General features: G+C 35.3%; 1 protein-coding gene across 1 annotated transcript in view; it reads left to right on the top strand.

The window, feature by feature from the left end:
• Positions 1-472: 472 nt before the first annotated feature.
• The window catches only part of LOC127987917 (guanine nucleotide-binding protein G(o) subunit alpha), a 28,351-nt gene continuing 9,836 nt past the window's right edge, over positions 473-18,987 (top strand). The window contains exons 1-4 of the mRNA XM_052590371.1: positions 473-1,068; positions 2,659-2,750; positions 9,039-9,131; positions 11,012-11,172. Of these exons, the coding sequence (XP_052446331.1) occupies positions 939-1,068; positions 2,659-2,750; positions 9,039-9,131; positions 11,012-11,172 (476 nt within the window). The 5' untranslated portion in view covers positions 473-938. The remainder of the gene's footprint in view (positions 1,069-2,658; positions 2,751-9,038; positions 9,132-11,011; positions 11,173-18,987) is intronic.

The following is an 18,987-nucleotide window of genomic DNA, read 5'->3' as shown; positions in this document are numbered from 1 at the left end:
ATTTTAAGGCAGGTTTGCATTTACGTGGTCAATTATTGTATAAAGAAAATGTTTATGATTATTAATAAAAAAATAAAAGTGTTTTATTGTTAATTTAAGATGATACTTGATAAGTATTTTTTTTTTTTTTTTTGGCCGATTCCAACTTTTAGATTTTGTTATTAGATCAAGATTAAATTAGATCAATATTTAAATGATACTAAACTTACTATGCAATATGCCATAATACTTTATTTATTTATTTTATATTTAATTGTTTACTTTGTAGCTATTGTATTATGTTTGTTGTTGTTTGGTTGTAATTACTTTTAGCGTTTCTACTTTATTCAGTTTTCCAGATTTTATATAAAATCTTAATTTATTTATTTATTTTCATTGTATAATGAGTTACACGGACTGCAAGCAGCAACTCTCCCAAAACGCTTGAACAAAACCCATCTCAGGTGACAAGTTCCACAAACATCACGTCACTTCCTTCCTAAAGAAAGCGGACACCCCCAAAAGAGAAGCTCTGTAGGCAACATGCACCATTTAGTTTGCGCGTAATGAACAGGTAGAGCTGTGTTGTGGTTTGTGAGTGTTTGTGAGGCGTCTGACAGTGTTTGCGTGAGATCTCAATGGACACGATGATCCCGAGCCAGCACGAGTGTTGAGCCCGACGAAATTAACCGGGAACAGGCGGATTTGAAACTTTTTTCTCTTTCCTCCTGTACGATCGGACCATCCCAGGCTCTCTCTCTCTCTACGATTTGGAATCAGATCTTTTCAAAATCACACGCGCAATTAACTTTGGTGTCATTTTACGCGCTATCCGGAGGGACTTTGTATAATAGCCGGGGGATCTCGCCGGGATGTTTTTACGCGACTTTGAACGTTCCTCTTCGGTTCCATCCGTGATGTTGGGATTTCTGCTGGATCTTTAGCTATGAGCTCTGGAAATGGGTCTGTGTCTGGGCTCAGAGGTGACCGAGGAGGGAAAGAAGGCGAAGATCCACAGCTCGCAGATAGACCGAGATCTGTACGAGTATGCCAAGAGAGAGATGAACCTGGTGAAGATCCTCATGCTGGGTAAGAAGGTCCCATCCAGATGTTTGTTCATCTACCTATTGCTTTTAGGCGAAATAACATGTGGTTTGATGTTTACATATGCCTGATTGTGCATTAAAAACTAAATTTTGGGTACTCTAGTTTATTTTTAACTAAACGATTGTGGGTTTGAACCCAAGTTTATTGGTTCAGCAACAGATTTGCACTTGAAAGTTATCTGTTTAAATAGCCGATCTGTGCTGGTAACTCTAAAAATGTAGGTTTAAACCCTAGATTTGGTTGGAAACCTACCTACTGTACAGGTTGTAGGTTTGAACCCCAGATTTGTGCAGAGATTGAAACTTGGGTTTGTAACAACATATAAGGGCTTGTACCTCCTGCAAACCCCAAAATATTATGTTATGCCCAGATCTGAAGTTTTAGCTTATATGTAAAAAAGGTTGTAGGTTCAAGTCTCAGTTATGGGTTGAAACTAAAAGGTTGGTGGGTTGTACCTTGAGTCTGGTCAGTGAAATGGAAGGTTTTTGCTTTAAAATATCAGATTGTGTGCAGTTAAGTGAAAATTTGTGGGTTTGAAAATGAGAAATGGACTGATATCTGCCATGGATTAGCTTCATATAAGATCTGTGCTGGTTTGAATTTCATATTTGTGCAGGTAACTGAACCATTCTGGGTTTAAATTCGATATTTGTGAAGGTAACTTAACCATTCTGGGTTTAATTTTGAAATTTGTAAAGGTAACTTGACAGTTTGAACCTTAGATCCGGGCTTGTAACTTAAAGATTGGGGGTTTGAATTTCACTTTTGTGCATGGTAATTGAACCATTCTGTGTATAAACATCAGATTTGTTCAAGTAACTGGGCAGTTTTTGGTTCAAACCTCAGAACTGTGCTGGTAATTGAAAGGTTGTGGGTTCAAATTTCAAATTTGTCCAGGTAGCTGTAAAGTTCTTGGTTCAAACCACACTTCAAGGCTAATAATTGAAAGGTTGTAGGTTCAAATTTCATATTTGTGCAGGTAACTAAAAGGTTCTGAGTTCCAACCTCAAATCTTAACTCCTATCTAAAGCATGACAGGTTTGAACCTCATATCTGGTCTAGTAATTTAAAGGTTGTGGGTTTGAAATAAATTAGTCATTTGTGGAAGTAATTGAAGCATTCCGAGTTAAAACGTCAGATTTGTTCAGGTATCGGGACAGTTCTCAGTTCGAACCTCAGATCTGGGCCGGTAATTGAAAGGTTGTGGGTTCAAATTTCATATTTGTCCAGGTAACAGTAAAGTTTTGTGTTTGAACGTCTCATCTGGGCTAATGATTTAATGGCTGTGGGTTTTAATTTCATATTTGTGCAGGAAACTAAAAGAGTTCCAACCTGAATTCTTGACTCATATCTGAAGGGTTGCAGGTTTGAACCTCACGTCTGGGCTGGTAACTGAAAGGTTGTGGGTTTGAACTTCAGGAAGAGTTGATTTTTGAACGGTGAAGACTGTACTCTGGAACCAGACATTTATCTTGGGTTAATATAGGAGGGCTGTACCATTTGTAGGTTCTGTTGTTAAAATTGTAAACTAAATGACTGATTAGTAATGTTGACTGACCTATATTGATGTAGGTGCTGCTGAAAGTGGGAAAAGTACGCTGGTCAAACAGATGAAGATTATCCACAGTCATGGATTCACCAAACAAGAGCTAGCCAGTTTTAAGGTAAGACATTTTATGATGTTGTTTTCACAGACTTGCATGCAAGAGGTTAATTGCATTTAATAGTTTAACATTTGTTCTGTGCTATATTTTGTCTGTGTGCTCTATACTTCCTCTGCCATCTGGGAAATCAAGCTGCTGTGTTTTTGGGGATTATTAAAAGTTTAAGAGGTCATTGGTTCAGCTGTGAAACAAGACCTCAGTTCAGTGGAAGACTGGATCTTGCTCCAGCATGTTTTTTGTTCTGTTTGGAAGAGAAAGTGGAAGGGGGACGGAAAAATATGGAAACATGAAACACAGAAAAGTTTTTACTTTTTAGGTTTTTAAACCATTAAAAATTGCAGACTTCCAAGAACATTTTCTCTATAGTTTGCTCGACAGCCAGTGTACACTTCCTCTATAGTCTAAATTCAAACCTTTTTTGACCGGTCACTCAAAAATGTTACCATGGCAACATAGTAAAGGTGCACTGCACTCTGGCTCCATTAGAGTAACCTGTGGTCCATGTACGTCTTATCACCATGGGAACAGAAAAGTGATTGATTTTCCCATTTCATAGTAAACCGCAGCCAGCTGTGTTCTCAACATGATCATCTACCCTGTTATCGCTAGAACTGCAGTTTTTTACTGTCATTTCGAGGTGAAACGTCATTTTTGGCAACAAAAATAGTAGTGTTATTCAGTCCCCTTCTTCAGTTTACTAAAAGACCCTAGGCTAGGGGTTGGAAGTATGAATAAAGTAATTTAATAACACCGTATACATATGACAAACTTGTTATACTTTGCTTGAAATTCAAGTGACAAAACATTAGTACGAAGCTACAAAGGGTTATTGTATGGCTATATATAGACTGCGTGCAAAAATAAAGACTTTTTATTTTGAAGACTTCAAACTTTGTTGGGCCAAATACCCAGCCTTGCTGTATCCCGAACTCTAAGATGTGACTTAAACACTGCTTGTCTACATTTACTACAAACATATGCTATTGTATGACACACTTTTTACCTTTTGGTTGAAATATGTACTAGGAGTTTGTTGACTTTAGAGAATGTGCATGTTGGCTGCAGAATGTACAAAAAAAATCTTAACTAATATTTTTGAGAGAATGCTACCTTACTGAAACTTCCCTAAGTATTTAATTTCCTCACTCTTAATAAAAGGCACTTTGATTCTTTGGAATTCAGGAATCTGTCCATCCAGTATTTGTTAGCAAGCATTTTTCTAGTCACATGTTTTTCCAGTCGTTTTATAAATCAGCTGATTTTGTAAAAAAATATAAATATAAAATATAAATATAAAAACAGAAGGTCTATCATATATCCTGTGAAATGCCAGGTGCAGATCTGCATGTGTGCTTGCTTGGGATAAACAGACTTTGTGTACCATGTCCTCTTCATTAAACCTTCCCTCAGGGTTTGTTTGTGTAAGCTACACTTTCCAGTGAGTTTGAATTAGATTGATGGACTTAGAATATGCAAGTGGTGTTTTGAAGTCCCTCAGGGAATGCTTTAAAACCTCAATGACAGCCTATTAGCTTGAGCCGAATGCAAAGGGATCATCAGGATGGTTAACTAGATGACTAGTCACGAAGCAATCACCTAGCTGATTTTTAGTGGCAGGGCGATGAATTTAAGAACCTGTTAGCATGCTTTTTTGGGAAGGAATCGTCATCATCTGTGCTATCTTTCGCCAGCAGAACTTTCATTATCTTTAAATGAAACAAGACGTGTGTAGTGTCATGCATCAGAAATAAAATGCACAGTCAGAAGCTTGGGAGAAGGAAGCAAAGTAAGAAGTACTGTTTGTGTACACTTGATTTTAACAAAGACTTAATTTTAAAATAGACAGTGATTAGACTGTCTTCAGATATGTACTTCGAAATATTATCTTTCCAAAATGCCAAAGGAACTTGTTTCATAAAATGACACTCTAGCTGCATACGCAGCCTCTGCTGTCATGTGGATAGAGTTTCATGTACATTCTAAACTGATATTACTCCTTAGGGTTCTTTGTTGAAAAATAGGAGTTCAGAGATTGATGACTGTCACTGTCCTACTTATTGTGAGATGTTAATTTATCAAAGATTTTAGGCATATCAAAAAATATAAATGTTTTGTCTGTACAGTTTTTACTCCAATCTAGAAAAGTTTTCAAACCATTGTAAATGTGTCAAAAATTTTGTGATTTGCCAAACTGGTGATTCGTTCTATAGGCATTGAACTAAATGACAGTACGTGTGAAGAATGTGATCTCTAGATTTGATTAACTTTAGCCATGTCACTGCATAGTTTGTGCCAGTCACTGTGGTATGAAACTTTTCTGACTAGAAGCACAATGTTTGTATTTTGCACCATTCTAGTTAATAATTCAACACAACAGCGGTTTTTATATGTTTGTGAAATGAGAAGAAAAAAAAAAGTAATGTCCCATAATAGCACTAAGCTAACTTCTCCCATTGTTCTAGAAACAAAATAAACATTGCCCTAAAACCAAAGAATGACCTACAATAGCCTAATTTTATAGTAAACACAGACTAGCCAATTTTGAGTCATGTCTTGAGTTTGGGATACCTCAAGGCTCTGATTTCGGTCCATCAAAGTTTGATGCAAATTAAATAAAGTATTTTTGCAAGCTAGACCATAATTTTTATGCTGACTTCTTCTATGCCTGTTTTCTCTTCAAATGTTGCCAGTCACAGCGTTCTATGTTTCTAATGTTCAAAAGGTCCAGTTACTGCTTGCCTAGTTTTTGTTGGATGGGTTCATAAAAGGTCACGCTTTCGCTCACACATGCATATGTTTGTACAGACCCATAATTATGGCTAGTTTTATATTGTACCCATGCTTGCAGACATAAGCATAGTCTGTAATCAGACTGGCCTTGGTTGACTTGGATGTAGTGTCACACAAGGGCGGACCATCGACTGTCAGAGGGAGGCCAGGGAAGGGTGTGGTGAACTGTACTGTGAGTGTGTGTGTGTGAATCATAAATACAAGTGAAAATGTTATGTGTTACAGGTAAAAAGAAGGGACTTGCCCTGACCTGAATGTCGCAGGAGTGTCTTTTTCTTAATCCTTTCTTTTTGCTCACCATTGTACTAAACTGTCGCTGTGGTCTTTAACCACACCGCGGTCTCTCTAACCCACAGGAAGTCAAGTTGTCTTTCCTGTTTCCTCCTTTTTTATTTCTTATATTGACACCAGTCTCTCCATGTCTCCTGGTTCTCCCAAAGCTGCAACTTCAGCCTAAAGGCAAAATGACAAACATTTCTCATTATCATCAATGTTGAAAACAGTAGTGCTGCTTGAAATTTCTGTGAAAGCAGTCATTGACTTTTTTTCTAGTGTGCCCATCTGGTGGCTTTTTTTTTTTATGGCTAGACTTCACAAAACTCGCAGCTGGGTTTCATGCTTTCATTTCTTCGACCTCCCTCTGACTCCTTCTTTGATGAAGTGGCAAGCTCTCCTTTTACAAACGTGACATCAAGGAGTAATAGGAGACTTTGGAGTGGCGTTGTCGGTGGTCTAGAATTTGAGCTTGACCCAAACTTAGTTATTGTAGAATGTACAGTACGGTCTTTGACAAGATTCTGTTGAGCTCATAGATGCCTGGAATTTTTAGAATTTAACACCGAGTTCTAGAATTTGTTGTATGTTGATGTCTGTAAATTCTAGAACTCAAATCCCTGAAAATAAACGGTGAATTCTTAGAATGGTTCAACAAAAAATTAACTTTCTGTAATTCTTTACTCATCCAAGCCAAATCTGTCACTTTTCTTAGTTTCAAGGAACACACACACACACACACAGAAATAAGATATTTTGAGGATTATGTAAGCTTCTTTTTCCATTCAGTAAAAGTGTATTGTGACTTTCAATGGACTTTCAAGCTCCAATATCGACTAAAAGCACCATAAACCTGTAAAAATATTCTATATCACATGTGGTCTGTATTTCAGTTATTCTGGAGCCATATGTTTAGATTCAAATTCAGTTCTAAAATATGATAATCAAGGATGTGACCGCTTAAAAATGTCTGTGAATATGTGAATTTTGAATTTGCTTTTATTTTTATAGTTTCAGTTTTAGTAATTTTATGTCCATTTGACATTTTTATTATGATTTCTGTAACTTTGTATTTTTTTTTTTGTTTTAATTTTTATAGTTTTAGTACTAAAACTCACACTTATTTTCAGTTGATTGTCAAAGCAACATTTCTCATTTTCGTTTATGTTTTGTAAGCGTGACCTCTAATATTCATATTTTTTATAGCTGTATTTCAGCTATATTTTAATTCAAGAAAATAAATTTTTAGGTTGTTTTAGCAAATTTAGTTACTGAAACTTATTTTAGTTCAGTTGTTTGCCCAAGCAACATTTCTAATTTTTTAAAAATATTTGTTACATGTAATGTTCAAATTGTATATTATTTCAGCTTTATTTCAATTAACATTTTTTTTTAAAATAGTTTTACTATGTTTTTTTATGTAAAAAATTCTAATTTTATTTTTAGTTTTGTAAATGTAAGTTTTACATCTAATAATTATTTTTTAATCTCAGATAATCAACCAACTTATTTTTAAATATTTTTTTATAGTTTTTAATCTTTCATTAAACTGTCACTTTAAACAATTTCTTCTGCTAGTTTTTAAGACCTTAACAAGTGTTTAGTAGTAAATAAAAGATGAACAGTGTGTTTTCTCTCTCTCTCACACACACACAGACACACACACACACACACACACACACATAAACCCCTCTGTGAAGCTCCCTGCCATCTTTGCTCTTACCGCTTTCCACAAGAATAGTTTCATTGTTCTAAAGTGTGTGATTCACCTCCTGCGTCGCTCTAGTGCACTTTATGTGTGTTTGCAACAACAGGAAGTCGATAAAAGCGCATCATATATCCGAACCGGGCCCGCAGCCCTTCGTGAACACAGAAAGGCTTTTCCACGTTCGCTCTTCCCTGGAATGTTCTGTGTCTCTGATCTACAGCCCAGCAAACAAAAGCTGTTCAATAAAGGGCAGGAATGTGTTTGCTTTGGCCACAGAGTTAGGGGCGGTGAAAGGGGAAGCATCTGAGCACAACACGAGCGGACGGGCGCTGAAAGTGTGAAAAGAGAAAGGTTTTGGGTGGCACACACGTGCACTGATTTTGTCAATTGTGTCAAAAGTCGAAATGAAATCAAAATGTCCGAAATGTACTTTGTTAATAATAATTTCTGATTTTACCATGAATGATTATTCATTTGAATAATAAAGTTCTTATACTTGCTATTACAGTAAGGTAGTTTTATTATATTTTAATTCTTCAATTATGTTTTTATTATACAATTTTGTCATACATTTTATATATTATATATTTAAAGTATTTTGTGTGTAAATAAATTAAACTTAGTATTATCTAATATTTGTTGTAATATTTGTGGTTTGTGTATATTATTGTAAATTTTAAATAACATGTAACAAAAATATTACAATATTTGTAAAAATATTATTATTATTATTATTATTATTATTATTATCTAATAATTGTTTTAATATCTTTTAATATTTAAATTCCAAACACATTTCAACAGTTGATTTTGATTTATCAATTTTTTATTTATTTATCAATCATATTTATTTATGCATCATATTTATATAGTATTTATAATATTTGGTATATTTACCATATATTTATTTGTATACATTTTTGGTCTTTTTTTTTTTTTTTTTTTTTTTTTTTAACAATGAAAATCCTATTTCACTTGCAAATGTGATTAAACAGTTTTGGTATGGAAAAGAAAATGTGAAAATGGCGATTCAAAAACTACACAAATCAATCCCATTTCTTTGAATTGTTCTGACCAAAAGGAAATGATCAGCGTTGCATAATTCATAACCGCACAATTGCATTGCGCTTCAGCCGAGCGTTTGATCGTCACACAGCGGTGTCTGTCGCAGTAATGGCGCCTGGTGAAGCTACTTCCTGTCATTTGGATGGACGTGAGACAATAAGGACCAATCAAGCAGAAATTCATAACGTCCCAGTGACAGGAAGTAGATTTGTTTGGTTAGATGCACACGCAAATGGCCTTGTTACGTTCTGTCACAGATCAGTGGAAGGGTTCGTAGGTAACGTGCTTACTTTAGGAAGTTATTTGCGTTGAAGGGACAAAGACAATGAGTCCTTCCAATCAGAAGAGAAAGAACTCCGAACTAATAAAATGAATATAAGAATGTGATCATCATGCTTTGTTCTTACTTGTATGAAAAGAGATTATGATTTATTTATCTTCTGTGTTTCCAGCCTGCGGTGTTGGATAACCTCTTGACCTCTATGAAGTTTGTCCTCCATGGAATGGGCGTCCTTCGCATCAACCTCGCTAACAGCAAGAACAAGGTTCGAACCAGACCCTTTCCTTTCTGCTGTTGAACAATATAGTTATTTATTACCCAGAGTTAGGATTTCTAACTATCTAAGATATTTTAAATGTTTTATTTTTTTTTGTAATATATAACAACAACAACAAAAATAATAATAATAAAAATAATAATAATAATAATAATAATAATAATAACAATTATTATTATTTAACTAGTATGTCTTCACACTTTTTATAATTTATCAGATATATTTGGAATGTATTTATATAAAAAAGTTGTTTTACAATTAATATTATTATTTTTCTATTGTAGTTAATAATTAAAAAATGTTGTTGATGATGAGGATGTCTTCATTGTGCACCCATTAAGATACAGATTTAAACATCTATTACTAGATCTTCTTACCTAGGGTTAGGGTTACTGCAATAATAATGATAATAATAAAAATGTGTATATTTATATTTCAACATTAGATACATGTTTTATTTTATTATTTACTTATTATATTTTAATTATTTGATTTAAATATAATGTATATATGTTTCTAATATTTTTATATATATTCATGCATTTAGCAGATTTTTTTTTATTTTATTTATATACAAAAAGCAGTGCTTCCAAATGATTAATTGCATCCAAAAGAAAAAGTTTTGTGTACATAATATATGTGGGTGCCCTGTATATATTTATAATATGTATATATAAATACAATCACACGCATGTATACATTTAAGAAAAATATGTTATGTTTATATATAATATAATATGTATATATATACACACAAATATATTTAATAATGTAAATATTTTCAGTATATATACTGTATATGTGTATATTTTATATATACATAATAGATAAACACAGTACATACATTATGCATACATACAGTACATACATTATCTAAACAAACTTTTATTTTGGATGTGAACATGTATAACTAGATCTAGTTACCATAAGTTAGCAATGCTCTCAGTGTCTCAATTAAACTTCCATTCAGTCTTTAAGCCTGCTGGGAAGATGCTGTCTTGTTGCAGTACTGACAGCGTCCACTGGGTGGCGCCATGTTTTCAGATCTAGGGATGTGAACGCCAACATTCTATTCAGAACATTCTTCCAGACGTGTCTCTGAAACAGTCATTATCTTATTCCAGGTGCGCACATTGAGGGTCGTCTGCTTTGATTATTAAATATGACCGTGGTTTTGATCGGGTCATGTGACGAGCGCTGTACTGTAATTAGACAGATCAGGCCAATTGTTCTTTTAATAACCATGCTAGAGATGCATATGTGTTGGGTCACACCACCAGTAGATCAGATCTTTGTTCTAGTTGTTTAAATGTTATTGTTTTATGCTTATAAACCATTGCTCCAGTCCCTTATCTTAATTTTCCTTCCTTCATCAACATCTAACTAGGTATATATCACAACTGGTTGACTAGTCATCCAAAAACTGACCAATTATTACGGTGGCCCAGTAGTGCACAAACTACAAAATTTGTCTTCTTGTGTTGTGGAGATTTCATTGTGTTGTGCACTACTGGGCCACCATAAATTATGATGTGAATGATATTTTGATATGTGCAGCATTAGTGTTTAATTTAGCATGCTAAACTTTACCAGTTAGATGTTTTGCACTCTTAAAGTTCTTGAAACAAAAAAGTGTTCATGTAGCTCAAGTGGTAGAGCATTGTGTTAGTAAGCGCAATGTTGGGGGTTTGAATCCAGAGGAACACGTTAGGAAAAATTGTTAGCCTGAATGCAATGTAAGTCGCTTTGGATAAAAGCATCTGCTAAATGCATATTTTTTTTTTTATTTTAAAAGTGAGAAGTTCTTGAAAAACACTTTGCCAGACGTACAAACTATGTATTTCTCCATGTCTGTGGTGTCTCTCCAGGTCCACGCTCACTCTGTTCTCTCGTGTGGCCGTTGCTTCGACGAAGAGCAGATGCTGTTCCCGTTCATAGGCCACGCCCTCTGCTGTTTGTGGGCGGATCAGGGGGTGCGGTCAGCAGCGGCGCGAGGATACGAGTACGAACTCAATGACTCGGCACTATAGTGAGTAACACTTGGACGCAAATCGCTAATTACTCACCCTAATTGCTAATAAGACATTAGCGTTAACACAGTTATCACAGTAATACTTCATTTGTGAGCAGTGTTTTTACGCCAAGAGATTTAATATCTAATATTAGACCAGATTTCCTAGAATATCTGGTTAGAGGTATTTGTTCATGTTTTTTTTTTTTGTCTGTTTAGCTACTTAGCTGCACACTTTCTAATAAGTATACCGTGTTTGGTTGTGATTTATCGTTTTATCTTCATGCCCACCTAGATTCAGAGTTAAAATAGTAAATGAATACATTTCCTTTTCTTTGTGTTTTCAAGTAACCTTTGGTTAGCAAGCTAACAGATTAGCCTGTTTAGACAAACCATTCTAGTTATGTAGGGCTTCTGTAAGATTAGCCAGTCGGCTAGTTGTTCAGACAGCCAATGAGCTGGTTGATTTTGATTATATATAAATAAGAGAACCCTTAATTAAACCATGGTAAACTAACCATGGTTTTGCTACAATAACCATAGTTTAACCAAGGTTTTTGTAGTAAAACTGTGTTTATATGGTTACCAATATGCCAAAAAAAACCACTTCACTTTTACTATAATAAAACCATGGTTAATTTTCACAAAGGAAACTAGTGTAATTAAATGATGAAAACGTAAATTAAAATCTTTTGAATTACATGTCATATTAACCGTAAAATTGAAACTAGAGCACCATTTCTGTTAGCCTTCATGGTTTCTGTTTGCCACTGTTTTTCTTTTTTTATATGAATTTTTTTTTCCAGTTTGTTTTCGTTTTTTTTTTTTTTTCAGTTAGCCTCCATTCATTTTTGCTTTTTAGGTAGCTGTTTTTTTTGTTTTTGTTTTTTCAGTTAGCGTTCTCTGTTTTGTTGGTTAAGAAAAGGTCTTTTAACTAGCTTGAACACGTTTTGATCCGAAAGCAAAGAGAATTCGGACCACGACACTGGAACAGTTCTCCGAAATGCTTTGCATCTCATTTGAATCTTATTAAACCACGTTTAAATAGACCAATCATGATCCGGAAAAGGTCATGAATGTTTTATTCTAATCTAATTGGTCATTTGACATGGTTGCTGACCCATGAATCTTTCTCATGTTCAGTAAAAATTTCACGTGCTGCAAGGAAATTTACAGACAATTTTAAGTAAAACCGTTCCTTTGAAATATTCAGCTTGTATTATTTTTCTGCCTCTATTAAAGTTCCTTAGCACAGATTACATCATTTCATCTATTTAGTATTTTATTGGTTTTCTAGCCCAGGTTTTTCCCAATGCTTCTTGATGCAGTTTCTGAAACCTCAATGTAGGTGTAGTGGAACAAATGTGCGACTGTCACTCTTGAGCCATAATGGCCGCTGATCTGTGACTCAGTCTGACACTCCCACTGTGAATAATGGCTGATTAGTGGGATATTTAAACAGTGAATTGTGTAATTACATGTGTGTGCGGTGACAAACTAAAACACCAGGAGGCTGATTATTTAAATGAAGCCGAGAGGGTCACCCGTGTCGCAGACGTGTGGTGTGTGCCACAGCGAATGAACCTCAAACTCCGCAGCGAGGTGTGTGTGTGTGGGGTAACTCCTAAACGGCAATTAAAAAACAGTCAAACCTCAAAGCCTACTGCCTTTGCCAGATGATATATATATATCCTGCAATGCATGCTGGGACGTCACGTAATGGAGGTTTGACACGATCGCTTGTCTTTTTGATTAGCACACAGGACACCTAGTGAAGGCTGTAAAGAATGAATAAATGATGGAGGCGAGCGAGATGTGAGGTGCTGTGTGTGGTTGAAGTTGTCCATACCGAATGTGTTTGACATCAAAACCCACACACACAAAAACACACAGCCTCGATTCTACTGAATTCCCACACATCTGCACATAAGTATGTTTTGGGGGGAGAGGTTGCCCCAATTAAGTGAATTAAAATGTATTATTATCGTTATCTGTTATTTAATTAGAATGCGTTTAAACATATTATTATTATCAGTAGGATTTTAATAATAATTTTCAGATGTGTTATTGGTAGTAGTTATATTAAAAATGTATTTGGAGTTCTGAAATTTTTTAATTATATAATAAAAATAATATTTATAAAATATAAAATAAATATTTTAGTAGTATTGTTATTAGTAGTAGTTGAAATGGTATTAAAACTTTAAACAAATAACTATTAACTAATAACTATTAATATTATATTTTAATTAAATATGTTTAAAATTACTTTTGTTTAAAAAACACTGTAAGCCTAGATAACAAAGCATTATAATAAAATGTAATGGTAAAAATAATAATATTTATAACAATACTTGATTTACTTATACTTAAATTATTTTAATACTTATACAATATTTTATTTATTTAAAAATCTATTATTATTATTATTATATTATTATTATTATTATGAATTCGTTTTAAAATTCTAATAGTTTTGTTGTTATTAAGAATAGTAATAGTAAACCTCTAATGTATTAATACCAATTAAAAATATTTAATTATTATAATATATAAACAAAATAGTTGTTCTGCCATGCTTTAAAAATTCAAAATGTTTCTTTAATTCTAATTAGTTTCATAAAAATAAAAAAATAAATCTTTAGTCTATGTAAAGTAAGTGTGTGTGTGTCTGTGTGTGTGTTTGACTGTGTGTAAATTTGATTGACAGGTACTCCTGCCCCCCATTGACCCCTGGGTCCAAGGGGCCCCTCCAGACACTTCAGTCAATAATATGGAGTCAATAACACGCTTGTCACCGGGAACAACTAAATTATCACCATGGCACTGATTTGAGTTGTGGTTTGAAGAGTGTTTAAAACACACACACACACACACACACAACACATATTGAAGAATCTAGCTGGAAAAAGTATCAAAATTTCACTTTATTTTATAATATGCCTAATTTGCATAAACATGAGGCTGAAAAGAATGACAATGAATTAATTAAATATGGTATAGTGCTGTTTTGGCATAGAGATTTGCACTAAAACATCATTCTTGTGTCTGCGTCGTACCGTTTCTCTCACTCTCTCCAGGTTTAAAAACCTTTCCTCATGCTGTCATGTCACACCTGCAGGACTCCATCACCAATCCTCACACACACACAAAGAAACACATATATCCTGTTGTTAAAGGTCAGATTTATCAGAGGGCATTTCCATCGTCTTTGCAGGCCAGGTCGCAGCTCCTCACCTGTTCATATCCAGCATGCATCTCGCGAAATCTCTTTTCATTCCGTCTTCCATCCATTTTCATTTGCCCTCCCTCGCTATTCTAAATTCTCCACAAAAACCACAACCCTAAAACCCCGACCGGCGTCATTCCACGAAATTCAATTGTGTGGAAAAATAGATCAGAAATGTAGTGGGGAGAAAAGATACTTCAGAGAGATGGATGTTTGGTCAGAGGTCAAAGTGGGGTCAAATCAATCCGAGGGTAAAAGTATATCTACAGAACTCCAGGAGAGGTTTTTTAAATTCAAAGAGTTCTTCAAAATGTCACGCTGATGGAGAAACCAGGTCGAACCAGCTTAGGAAAGGAATAGATCATCTAAAAATTACCCTAAAGATGCTTCTCTTCTGTAGGACGCTAAAGAAGAGATTTTGAATGAAGAGATTTCACGCTGCTCTTTTCCATAAAGCATATAGTGAGATTGGCCGACAACAAAGTGATCTCCTAATAACCTCAAATGAAGAGTTCACCTGAAAATTTAAATTTGCTGAAAATTACTCACCCTCAGGTCTTCCAAGATGTAGATGAGTCTTTCTCCGTCAAAAAAAGACTTGGAGAAAATTAGCATTATCACTTGCTCACCAATGGATCCTCTGCAGTGAATGGGTGCCGTCAGAATGAGAGTCCAAACAACTGATAAAAACATCACAATAATCCACAAGTAATCCACACCACTCCAGTCCATCAGTTAATGTCTTGAGAAGTGAAAAGCTGCATGTCTGTAAGAAACAAATATATGATTAATGCGTTTCTGGACACAAGTCTCTTCATAATAATCTAGTGAATTAGTTTCTTCTAGTGAAAAGCCCATCCTCTTTTGTCCTGTTGTCAAAATCCACCGTGAGTGTCTGTCATATTTGTTTAGAATAGTTTTAGATTATTTTCACTTTCTCATTTTCGGATGAGACTTTTTTATTTATTTTTTTCACTGGAGGAAGCGTTTTTATGGATTATGAACTCATCAGAAGTGACGGTTGTAAAGTTAAAATGTCTTGATGGATTTTTGTATTCTTGCAAATATGACATTTTTGCTTCACAAGACATTAACTGACTGACTGTAGTTTGATTACTTGTGTGATGTTAGCTGTTGCACTCTCATTCTGACGGCACCCATTCACTGCAATTCCATTGGCGAGGAAGCGATGTAATGCTAAAAATCTTCAAATCTGTTCTGATGAAGAAACAAACTCATTTACAAATTGGATGGCCAGAGGGGGAGTAAATTTTAAGCATATCCATTTTCATTTTTGGGTTAACTATTCCTTTAATGATGAGCTTAGACCAGATAAAACCATCCAAAACTGGTTTACCAAGGACTTAAAAAAAAAAGCCGACTACTGGAGGCCTTGGTAAGGTTAAAGATAGCCCTTGCATTTCCCTAGAGAGTGTTAGAAAGTGAGACAGATCCTCAGCGACAGGGCCTTTGTGTCCCGCTGGGAATTGAAGGCCAGCAGCGAGCGAATGTTGCATCCAGATGCACGTAGCGGCATGTCTGTTTTATACACCCTGATGCATTTAAAGAAACACACCTCACACTTGGTCACTCACAGCCTCCGCTCAGGCCCAAGGCGCTCGCTGTCGTGCCGCCCAGGGGGTTTACAAGATCAGACTCGGCTCGAATGCCAAGGAATCGCGTTGGCACTGAGGTTGGAGTGTGATATTGTGTGTTTGTGTGTCTGTTTATCTGTCATTAAAAACCAGAAACACTACAGAGAGTGTGTTCATAATTCACTATGGTAGTAAAAACATAGCACTGGACAGTGGTATTGCCATTAACTAAAGCTAAAATGATTATAAAATGTTTTTTGTTAATTGAAATAAAGCTGAAATAAAATAACAAAAATGTAATGAAAATTAAAAATGTTGCCATTTGCTGTTATGGTGGAGCAACATACTGAAGACAACCCTGCTAAGTCAGTCAACAAGCTACTAAACCAATTAATAACTCCACTGATTTAAATTAATCAAAATTAAAATTAAATGTATGCATTTAGCAGACACTTTTATCCAAAGCGACTTAAAGTGCATTCAGGCTATCAATTTTTACCTCTGGTGTGATCTCGGGGAATCGAACCCCCAACCTTGCACTTGATAACGCAATGCTCTACCAATTGAGCTACACTATATTAGGAACACTATATTAGAATAATAATATAAACACTAGATTTAACTATATATATGTTTGTCAACTCTGTCAGTTTAAAGGCTGCTAGTGGCTCTTGTCATAGAGTTGCGAATATGAGAATGCAGTGTGTGGGTTTTAGTACTCCCTTATGCTAAATTGTTTTCTTAAAATATCTGGTTACACCATATGTTATTCAGCTAGCTAAGCAATAAGATAGTTAACTGGCTATTTTGAATGATGAGTGAAACTTTAGTTTAAGCTGCAAGCTAAAGTAGCTTCCACAACATTACTAATATCATGGTGGTGCAAATTTAGCTAAGAAAGTTACATAAACTGTAGTCAAACTTTTTCTTGAAAATATAGTTAGCTGCTCTAAAAAGCTACAAACAAAAAGTAGCTAACTTAAGCTAAATTTAGTTGAAAATGTGAACATGGTTAATAAATAGCTATAAAAGGGTGTTGGTTTAGCTAACTTTGTTAATCAAGATTTTTCTCAAACAAGTTTGTTAACATGACAATAGGCCATGTTAGTTAAACAACACTGAAACTTGCTACCTTTAAGCTAATTGTCATGTAAGCTCTTTTTCTACAAGCTGCTAACAAAAAGTAGTTCACATAAGCCAAGTTAAAAACATGAACTTAGTCAAAAGCTAGCTAAAAGATTAACATTTAATGAACACTGAACTTCCTCCCTGTTGAAAAAAAAACAGCAAATGCTGGTTAGGTATGTTTTGACGCTGAGATGCTGGTTTATGCTGGTCCTTTACTGGTTTATGCTGGTCATTTGCTGGCAAAGGACCAGCATGAACCGACAAAAGGACCCGCAAAAACCAGCAAATGGACCAGCATAAACCAGCAAATGGACCCGCATAAACCAGCAAAAGGACCCGCAAAAACCAGCAAATGGACCAGCATAAACCAGCAAATGGACCCGCATAAACCAGCAAAAGGACCAGCATAAACCAGCAAAAGGACCAGCATAAACCAGCAAAAGGACCAGCATAATCCAGCAAATGGACCCGCATAAACCAGCAAAAGGACCCGCATAAACCAGCAAATGGACCGGCATAAACCAGCAAAAGGACCAGCATAAACCAGCAAAAGGACCAGCATAAACCAGCAAAAGGACCAGCATAATCCAGCAAATGGACCCGCATAAACCAGCAAAAGGACCCGCATAAACCAGCAAATGGACCGGCATAAACCAGCAAAAGGACCAGCATAAACCAGCAAAATGACCAGCATAATCCAGCAAATGGACCCGCATAAACCAGCAAAAGGACCCGCATAAACCAGCAAAAGGACCAGCATAAACACGCAAATGGACCCGCAAAAACCAGCAAATGGACCCGCAAAAACCAGCAAATGGACCCGCAAAAACCAGCAAATGGACCCGCAAAAACCAGCAAAAGGACCCGCATAAACCAGCAAAAGGACCAGCATAAACCACTTAATGGACCCGCATAAACCAGCAAAATGACCAGTATAAACCAGCATCCCAGTGTCAAAACATACCTAACCAGCATATGCTGTTTTTTTTCAGCAAGGCTTAGCAAGATTCTCTTCAAACCAATGCTTTATCTATAAAGCTGATTGCCATTTAATTAAGCTCTTTTAGCCACTCTTCAGGATACAAAAAAAAAAATATATATATATATATAGTTCACTTGAACTAAACTCAGTTAAAAACATGAACTAAGTCAATAGCTAGCTAAAGGATGAATGCTTAACTAACTTTAACTTTCTTAGCAAGATCATTTTCAAACCAATGCTATAGCATGACATAAGTCATGTTAGAAAAACTACATTTGAAACCATAACTTTGTTAGCTATAAGTTTTTTTTTCAAAAAGTAGTTATCAACTCAAGGACAAGTTACTAACAAGTAGTTGTTCACGTGAGCTGAATGTAATAGGAAATATGAACTTGGTCAGTAGCTGGCTAGCTAAACTTCAACTTGCTAGCCATAAGTTATTTGTCATTTAAGCTAGTAGGCCTACTCTTTGAAAAACTAGTTAGCCATTCTTGCTAGCTATAATCTATCATAATTTAAAGTAGTTCAAATGTTTTGTTTGGACACTGCTTATAGTGCCAAATACTAAAATGACAGGAACTCTTAGAAGACAACAATTTATGCTAATGATGCTATAGCGTGCCTTGCAGCAATGAGAATGCAACACTTGCATTTCAGTATGCAGAAGTGTGTACGTCAATCTCTGACGTTTTAGCGTAATCACAACCTGGTCTTTGTTCTGTTCGCATGTACAGAATGACAAACTGGTCTTATCAGCACAGGAAAAGATGCCTCAAACACTCTTAATCAAAAACTATGGCACAGTTGTCTGAGGTTATTGCATCAAAACTGTTTACGTGTGTGTTTGTATAATTCTTTCTCCAAGGTGTTTGCGACCTCCTGTGAGGTGAGTGTATCAC

This window comes from Carassius gibelio, chromosome B22 (assembly GCF_023724105.1).
Source record: "Carassius gibelio isolate Cgi1373 ecotype wild population from Czech Republic chromosome B22, carGib1.2-hapl.c, whole genome shotgun sequence".
Taxonomy (NCBI): domain Eukaryota; kingdom Metazoa; phylum Chordata; class Actinopteri; order Cypriniformes; family Cyprinidae; genus Carassius; species Carassius gibelio.
Note: the sequence above shows the minus strand (reverse complement) of the source record. Positions and strands in the feature narration are given on the sequence as shown.